Source organism: Penaeus vannamei, chromosome 2 (genome assembly GCF_042767895.1).
Source record: "Penaeus vannamei isolate JL-2024 chromosome 2, ASM4276789v1, whole genome shotgun sequence".
Lineage (NCBI taxonomy): Eukaryota > Metazoa > Arthropoda > Malacostraca > Decapoda > Penaeidae > Penaeus > Penaeus vannamei.
Window position 1 is genome coordinate 6,350,325 of NC_091550.1, and position 10,000 is coordinate 6,360,324.

Sequence of the window (10,000 nt, forward strand, 5' to 3'; positions counted from 1 at the left end):
CTATCTATCTATCAATGTCTATCTGTTCATTCATTCATTTATATAATTTCCTTTCTTTCATTTACTTTCTTTTATTCCATTTTACTTCCCTCCCTCCCCACACTTCATATTACACTGACCTCTCCCCATGTTTTATTTTCCACTTACTGACACAGAGAAACCCATTGACCTTACCTCACAACATTGGAAAGCTTTAGTGACATCAGCAGGTGACCAAAGTGTGATAATGGAAAGACCAACATCCTTTTCGTCAAAAATGTATGTGAATCCTCGGACCTGATTTTCTTCATCTTCTAAAAGGGATTCGAAGGCAATTTGCATGGACTTCATTTGATCTGAAGTGGTGTGTTTGGTTGGATCCATTCTGCCTGAAAAAAGGAAGAGACATTAAATTCCGTGAACGTTTTTATTTCGTCGTGAAGAAATAAAGGTTACACGAAATACATATAACTGAATGGAAAAGAATCTTCGATCAATGGGTAATTTAAGTGATAGCAAAAACCTCGGCTGGAAAGGTGGTATGGTAAAGCAACTCTAGTATGCACTTTCATACAAGAGATTGAATATCTCCACAACAGAAGAGATGCATTTGACCATTGACCAGTTCTGATTATATCTTCGTAAAAAATACATGTTGGCCTATTTCTGACCAAGATATAACAGAAACCCGTCAAATACATCTTTTGTATTGCTAAGATACTCATAATCATTCATATCTTTTCTACATTTGTCACAATGAACATGATTCTTATCTTCATAAGGTGAAAATTGTTAGACAGCACTATTGCAAATGACATAATATATATATATATATATATATATATATATATATATATATATATATATATATATATATATATGTGTATATATATATATATTTATATATATATATTGATATTGAGAAAATAGTACTTTAAAGTGTGACTCAATTATTACTTTTATATATTTATATATGAATATATACAGATAACAATCCCTAATCAAACAAGCGACATCAAGCCACATTTCCCTGATTAACAAACATTCTCCTAACTAAACTAAGAGACATTACCAAACTGAAATTACAAAAGAAACTACAGAACACAAAACAACAAAATCTTCTGGACTCTCTTACCAGCAACACTGAAGAACACCCTCCTCCCGGAGTCGTCCCTCTCCGGCAGGGCAAAGAAGTACCCCCTGTCAATGAGGTTCTCTATCATGGGGTCCTTGATGTCGAGACCGTGGAACCAGTGTGTGTTCTCCGTGCGCATGTGAAGGTATTTCTCCAGCAGTTCTTGAGCTTCGCGGATCCTGAACTTTTTCATACGGAGAAATCGCAACAGGAAGTTCCCGTCTGCAAGAAAGGGCGGGTTTGGTTTGAGAATAGGAATTGGGAGAAAGAAAGAGAAGAAAGGCGGGCGTGGTATAGGAATTGAGGGTGGGGAAGAAAGAGGTATCTTTAGTTTGTAAGTTGAGTTTGTGTGAGGTGTGTGTTACACGGATGGTTTCTTGGGTGTACTTATATGTAGAGATCGTCGTGGATTTATAACTAATTGATGTATCGAATATAGGTCACGCTAATATCTTGTGTAATATGATCTGCATCTTTATATATACTGTATTATGTACTACAAAATTTAAATAAATATCAAAAGTAACACATTCATAAATTTCTCTACCTACAAGCTGTGCAATAACTACAATAATCAAGATCAGCCTTCTTTGAAATTAACAATAAAATATCACAAAAGTAAACAAAATAAAAAATGCATTAGTCCCCCCATACAGCGCAGGGAAACCCAGCACGTGGTCTCTGTTTACCTCAGACACGACACCAGGGGCAAGCAACCATCACAGGCAGTTGGTAATTACTAAATTTCCCTTTCATTCTGACGCCGCATTAACTCGGTGAAACCAGACTGATCCCTTTAAATTTTGCCGGTGAAATCAGGAGGGGGTTTAATGCACTAAGCCCTCTCTCTTTCCCCAAACATTTGCTGTTTTGCTAAACTCTGCGGGAATGTCTGCTCCATGATGTGTTGTGTGTCATGTTTACTCAAGGTAATTTTTCTTCGCTTCTTCATCTGATTCGCTTTTATGCCTATGCCCTTGGTTTATTCAATATTCTGGCCGTTTACTTATTAACTTACATATCTGCGTTAATTATCATTTATATACCTTTTTTACATTATGGTTCTACTTAGCCATTAACTACTAATTCTTACTGTTATAACCACTGCCTTTGCAAATAAGTTTATGGACAAACAATGAAGTATTTCATGTTATACAACAGTAATAACAATAACCTAAATCACGAAAGTAGAAATGCCACCATCGACTGTATCTAAAAGCTTTAGAAAATAACACCAAATGACAAGAAAGGGAAGGGGGGGGGGGATTGCCTGGAATACTGACTTATTAGTTGCCTCACTCGACCGAAGGTGCAAGCAGTCAAGTGTCCATAATTTAGGTCTTAGGTTTTTGATTTGGCGAGGGGGATAGTAGCAGAAATTATAACGTTGAAAGCAGTCAAAATGTAGCACGGTATTAGAAGCCATGCGTGCGTATATTTGCGTGAGTGAGAGACTTGCGTGAGAGTTTGTTTTGGGGCGATTGGGGAGTGAGGGGAGAAAGAAAAGGGGGAGGAGGGGAGAGAAAGAAAAGGGGGGAAGGAGGGAGGAAGAGAGGAAAGGAGGGAGGGAGGGAGGAAGAGAGGAAAGGAGGAAAGGAGGGAGGAAGAGAGGAAAGGAGGAAAGGAGGGAGAGGGAGAGGGAGAGGCGAGGGAGAGGAAGAGAGGAAAGGAGGGAAGGAGGGAAGGAGGGAGGTAGGGAGAGAGAAAGAGAAAGAGAAAGAGAAAGAGAAAGAGAGAGAGAGAGAGAGAGAGAGAGAGAGAGAGAGAGAGAGAGAGAGAGAGAGAGAGAGAGAGAGAGAGAGAGAGAGAGAGAGAGAGAGAGAGAGAGACAGACAGAGACAGAGACAGAGACAGAGACAGAGACAGAGACAGAGACAGAGACAGAGACAGAGACAGAGACAGACAGACAGACAGAGACACACAGACACACAGAGACAGAGAGTCAGAAAAAGAGACAAAGAAAAAGAAACATTCAAACTAACAGACACAGAAACAGTGACGGCGACCGAGCACGCGCGCGCCCACCCACAGACCCGCCACACACCAAACCCCCCAACTCACCGAGCCTGCACTTGGTGATGGCCGTGTTCCTGGCCACGAATTCCCTCATGGCCTTCAGTCCCGCGACCCTCGTGGCCTCGTCCTCCATCAGGTCCCTGGAGGCCACTTTCCTAACCTCCGGCGGCAGAGTGCACACATACTCGTCCTCCCCCAACACGGCAAAGGCCTCTGCAGCACCGTAGGGACTCCCCATTTTCGCTCCTGTGGGAAAAGAAAGAGGAAGGTTAAGCAAAAATGTGAGATTTCAGACTCCTATTTTGTTATTTATTATTGGTATTTTTGGTTATGTTGTCATGTTATTTGTTATTGGTGTTTTCTGTGATGTCATGTTATTTATTGCTGGTATTTTCTGTTATGTTGTCACGTTATTTATTGCTGGTAGTTTCTGCAGTGCTGTAATGTTTTTGTTTTTGTTTTTTTACTGTAATGATATGTTATTTTTCCTGTAATGCTGTTGTTATTTATTGCCGGCATTTTGTCATGCTGTAATGTTATATATTACTGGCACGTTTTTTAGTAATGCTGTTTATGTAATATTTTTCCACCATTCTTATATTTCCCTTATCAACCGTAATCATAAATCGAAGTATATTCACACTGAGGTTTCTTCTCTCATCATCATAATACCGGGGACTATCACACTAACTTATAAACATACAAAAAAAACCCACCTACAAAAAAAATAACAATGATGATTAACCTCAAAAGCGAGAATAAAATCAGCGAATCAAAAGGAAACGACATCATTAGGCCTCAGTAATTGCAAGACCCATTAGCAACCCACTCGTTACGGCCTTTGATGTCTTGCCCAAGCCACGAAAACCGCTGCTTCTGTGCCGAGGCCAAACCAAGTAAAAAGAATAATGATAAAAAAGAAAAGAAAAGAAGAATCAGACTTATTCGTTACAATGCGAAATAAGCAATTAACACAGTACGTCATCATCCCCCATAATAATAATAATAATGATAATAATAATAATGATAATAATAATAATGATAATAATAATAATAATAATAATAATAATAATAATAATAATAATAATAATAATAATAATAATAATAATAATAATAATAATAATGATGATGATGATGATGATAATGATGATGATCATGGTGATGATAGTAATGATGATGATGATGATAATAATAATAATGATATAAAACATTACTATGATAATGATAATGATGAGGTTGATAGTGATTATGACTTTGATAACAATAATAAATGGCTGAAAGACGGGAAGAATCATTAACGTAGGATCTTAACCTTAATATATAATTAATATATCAGTATTACAACGGCCGCAAGTCACGTCAGGGGTAGAAAGTATTAACCTCATCTTTGTGGGATAAGCTCTACCACAATGTCATTTGGCTAATTGTTTTGTGGTCGTATCCCTACGGTGCGTGTGCGTGTAAATATAAATAAACAGATATTTATATACGTTTTTACCTCTTTTGTCTCTCCTTTTTCTACTTTTTGTGCGTGTAAATATAAATTTAAATAAATAGATTTTTATATACGTTTTTACTGCTTTTGTCTCTTTTCTGCTTTTTATCTTTTTCTTCTGTTCCGATTATACACGGTACGCTATATGAAGTTAAACGCTACACATGATCTACTATACCCTATACACGTACTACTTTGTCATAGCATTACAGTCTCGGTCAAAACTCTTGTCAAACCTGCTTCGGATCCCGTCTCGAACATACGCTTCACACCATACTTTTTGTATAGGGTGAGACAGATTCAAAGTTTCGAATCATTACGAGACTTTTGACCGTCGCTCGACCATTCCACAACACAACGCTCACCGCAGGAGAAGTGACCATAAAGTGACGATCGTCTTTGAAATGGAAAGGATCGTAATTTGTGAAAGAGGATTATTAAAGGGTTGATAGGGGGAAGAGGGGAGGGGAGGGGTGCAAGGACGTGTGAGAAAAGGAGCGAGGGAGGGGGAGGGAGGAAGGGAGGAGGAGGAGGAGGAGGGAGGGAGGGAGGGAAGGAGGGAGGGAGGGAGGGAGGGAGGGAGGGAGGAAGAGGAGGAGGAGGGAGGGAGGGAGGGGAGGGGAGGGGAGGGGGGGGGAGGGGAGGTGAGGGGAGGGGAGGAGGGCAGGAAGGGAGGGAGCGAGGTGTAGGAGGAGGAGGGAGGGAGGGCGAAGAGGAAGGAGGGAGAGAGTGAGGAGGAAGAAACTACTCATTATCTCGTCAAGGAAGACAAATAAGAGAGAAAAATGTCTTCCTTTTGTCACTTAGATAAAAAACCCATCGTCATTCTGTACAAGGTGATTTATTTTTTTAATTCGCGAAAGAATAAGGGTAATTTATAGGAAGGGAAAGTTTTAGCTTTGTTTGTTTGTTTGTTTTTCAGAGCCTAATGCAAAAAAAGTCATTATTTGACTGGTACTCCCTGGTGCTCGAAAAAATCTGTATTTAACTGGTATTCCCTGGTGCTCAAAAAGTCACTGTATGATACTCCCTATTCCTTAAAAAAAAAAAAAAAAAAGTATATATAGGTATATATTATTTGACTGATACTCCCTGGTGCTAGAAAATAATATTTGATTGGTACTCCCTGGTGCGCAAAAATGGCATTGCTTAATTGATACTTACTGGTGCTCAAAAAATCATTATTTGATTGGTACTCCCTGGTGCTCAAAAATGAAAAAAATAAAGAATGAATGAAAAAGGTGAATGGGAGAAAAGAAAAAAAAATAATATTTAAGAACCTAACTGTGTCAGGAGGAATGTGTACCAAGATGACTTTTAACAATCCTGGTGGACATAGCGGGGGGAGCTAAAGACCGTTACTTGCTCTCGAAAACCGTGAATTGAAACCAGTTTAATGAGATAACTATTGGAGTGTTTATTTTCCGGGGAGTAACAAAGTGACAAAGGAAAAATAAAACTTTCGAAATATTACCCAAATCACATTCCAACCTTGTTTCAACTTCATAGATTTTTTCTGGACCGAAAAGTTTAATTAACGAGTGGAATTAAGACCTACCTTGTTCGCTAATTGTCTGAATTCCTGAAGTTCGATAATACTGACAGCACAGCAGCCGAAGAACTGCTTTGTTACGTCACCCTTATGAACAGAACAGGTCTTGCTCGAGGGATGGGTTACAGTTCAGCAAATGATCTCCTTAGAGCTGGTCTTACATTAGTCTGGGGCCCGGTAAATTGCACGTAAGTGACCTAGTGCAATAATTAAATGTTCCTTCACTTATTTCGTAATCCATTTGGTTACACAAAGGGTTAAAAATCTGTTTTTGGCCACACTGGTACTATTGTTACGTCTAGGGCTGAACTAATTAAGGAAATTCAAAAGCATTGTTCCATATCGAGTAGTTAACGAGATAGTTAAATGGATGTGTTATATAGTCGTTAAAGAATAGTCAGCTAAGAATATTTATAAGAGTATGAATTATCAGAGATGATGGAGTCAAGTGTTATTGGCTTCTCTGTATGTCTGGCTCATATATGCCCTGAAATTTCCTATGATATATATACAATGAATGTCTATCTGTCTCTCGCGCGCATCCCTTGAAGTTCCTTATACAATGTACACAACGAGTGATCAAATTGCAAATTTCATGCATATAATACTAATTAACGTTAATTAACTAACGTTCTCTCCATACAAAATAATGTATGGCACCCACACCCCAGTAGCTCTCTTAGCATTCTATAAACACTAGGAGAGCGAGAAAGAGCAAATTCCCTTCAACCGCCGAAATCAAAATGCTAATCCGCTCACACCTGTCTTCTGCCAAACGTTTCCTCGAATGCACATACATACGGCGAATGGCGACTAGGCGTGACATCTGGTGGCCAAAACAGCAAACTTTCTCATCTTGGAACCAGACTTTCACCCGCAACATCCGGGTAACTTGCGGATTTTTTGGCGTCACCATTACACTCTTTTTGAATAAACGACAGAGAAGGGAGGGGGAGGGAGGGAGAAGACAAGAGGAGAGAGAGAAAGAAAGAGAGAGAGACCGGGAAATTGCCTGAGTAAAGGGCTTGTGTGAAGTGACCAAGAGTGGCGGGAAAGTGAGCGGTGGAGGGAGGAGTTGGCGAAGACTTCACACCGAAAAAAAATCGTGGATATGGTGTCGATCGGCGCTGTGGACATGATGATGACGGAGCCTGTGACTTTTTTTAAATGTAGTCTGTAGTTTCTTCAAATGCGAAGTGACAATATCGTTTCACTGCCGGCCCGGTTATCACGCTTCGGGGAGAAATATATATACATATACATACATACATATACATATATATATATATATATATATATATATATATATATATATATATATATATATATATATATATAATGTAAAAGATGAATGAGATTTTTCACCTTAAGAACTAGCATAACCAACCCAACGTAATTTGGACGCCATATATCAACAACAACAACAACAAAAAATACAAATACAAAAAAATCAAGATAAAAATAAAAAATATACTCGATATTGGACTCCAAACCAAACCACGACAATAAATGAATAAACAAACAAACAAATAAATAAATGAATAAAGATTAGAATCAAATGCAATACAGAGTCCCACGGGTTTCAAACGTGAACGGGAAGCCAAGCACAATACATTGCTTCATTAAGAGTTTCCAAAACCGTCTGAAATTGCTTTCTTAAGTTTACATACGCACTGTGTACATATGTATGCATTCTTATTCATGCATACTCCACGCTACACACGTACACGTATACGCAAATAGATATGGAGACGCACACACACGTACGCGCAATTTATATGTATACGCACACACACGTACACGCAATTTATATGTATACGCACACACGTACACACACACGTAAATATAAATGTACACGGACACAGACGCGCACACTCACACGCACACACGTACGCGCAATTTATATGTATACGCACACACGTACACGCACATGCAAATATACATGTACACGGACACAGACACGTACACTAACACGCACACATACGTACACGCCGATCCCTATGTACACAGACACAAATACACACGTACTACCGCGCTCACTCAAGCCCACACTCGCCACACCCTCGACACAACAACGAATAACGAAGAAGGGAAAGAAAGGGGAGGCAGAGAATCGCAAAGACAAAAACTAAATAATTAAATAAAAATACGGAAAGACATAAATAAATAAATAAATTTGCATCTATAAAAATAAGAAACAGTTTCCACAAACCGACAAACGAGTAGATATAGACTACTAATAGATAAATAAAAATACAGAAAGACATAAAAATAAATGAATAAAAATACATCCATAGTAATAAAAGAAATTATTTCTACAAACCAAACAAACAAGTTCCACAAACCAACAAACGAGAAGACATAGACTACTAACAAATAAATAAAAACACATCCACACAAACAAAAGAGACATTTTCCACAAACCTTCAAACGACAAGACAGGCTCCTCTAAGTGGGAAGATCTAGACTAAATCTCTATCTAAATATTTAAATCTTTTGAATTATAACGACGCCGATGAGTAGATGAGTACGCACGTGGGTGAGAAGTGAGTAAAGAGCGCCTGGTGGGTGAAGTGAACAATCACCCGCGTTGGAGGGAGTGCGGGACTCAGCCAACCTCGACCGCCAAGTAGGTTAGTGAATGTGGGGGATTTTGAGCACTGCAACACCTACCTACCTACCTCTCTCTCTCTGTCTTCGACTGTCTGTCTGGCTGGCTATCTGTCTCTGTCTCTGTCTGTCTCTCTCTCATTCTTTCTTTCTTTTTCTGTCTCTCTTTCTTTCTTTTTCTGTCTCTGTCTCTCTTCCTTTTTTTTTCTTTGTCTCTGCCTCTCTTCTTTCTTTTTCTCTGTCTCTGTCTCTGTCTGTCTGTCTCTTTGTCACACACACACACACACACACACACACACACACACACACACACACACACACACACACACACACACACACACACACACACACACACACACACACACACCTTTGCAATAAATTCGGGTGTTAGAATCTTTCTTCTCATCCCTCACAGTCACTCTTTGGGGATGTCAACCACGGATTTTTATAATGAATGAGAAAGAACGAGGGATCGAGCTTCGGTATAGATGGCGCGCGAGTGCACTTGAGAGCTGGAAGTTCGAAGTGGGTTTGGTATTGTGTTGAGTCGTTCATGGATGCAATTTCTGAGTTTAGTGTGAGGGGTAGACTGGGAAGGAGGAGGGGGATAGAGAGAGGAAGTGGGGAGAGGGAGAGGCGATGGAGAGAGAGAGAGAGCGAGAGAGACAGACAGACAGACAGACAGACAGAGATATACAGACAGACAGACGGTGCAGACTAGTAGTCAAACAGATGGCGCAAACAAGTAAACAAACAAACAACACCAAAGAGAACTACATCACCGAATTAAACATCAAATTACCAGATGCACCGAAGCCAGATCAAGCGCCGACGAGCGAGGTCTTAGTACGTGCAGGCGAGGACACACTCACACCTTAACTAAGGAGACACGCCATCACACACCAGTTATATTACACACTCGAGATCAGCTGAGTGAATGTGGGCAATCACTTGAAATTCCCAAAGGTCATTCGTCAAGGAAAGCCTTGACCCAGTGACCTCCTGCGAGGCAATATTCGTGCGCGACCCGACATAATAAAAAGGGTGTGAGAGAAAAACAAGCACAAGAACTCTAGTATTTCTGTAACGTCGAAACAAAAAATGAGAAAAATTTTACATAGTCTTAAAAAACAACTGCATCACAGGTTAAGAAAAAAACTGCAATGAAATGAACAAGAACCAGAAATAGACCAGAGCTTGAAAAAGAAAAGAA

General features: G+C 39.5%; 1 protein-coding gene across 4 annotated transcripts in view; it reads right to left on the reverse strand.

Annotated features, from left to right (window-relative positions):
• Window positions 1-10,000, reverse strand: part of LOC113829313 (alpha-tocopherol transfer protein-like) — a 38,679-nt gene that overhangs the window by 4,121 nt on the left and 24,558 nt on the right. For 2 of the 4 annotated variants that reach the window (XM_070129311.1, XM_070129324.1), the window contains exons 2-4: window positions 3,176-3,376; window positions 1,115-1,336; window positions 175-368 (exon numbers count right to left, since the gene is read on the reverse strand). In XM_070129311.1, coding sequence (XP_069985412.1) covers window positions 175-368; window positions 1,115-1,336; window positions 3,176-3,368 — 609 coding nt within the window. In that variant the 5' untranslated portion in view covers window positions 3,369-3,376. Of the gene's footprint in view, window positions 1-174; window positions 369-1,114; window positions 1,337-3,175; window positions 3,377-8,712; window positions 8,824-9,589; window positions 9,717-10,000 lie in introns of those variants that run through there. The other 2 variants (XM_070129316.1, XM_070129330.1) reach the window with 2 other exon arrangements.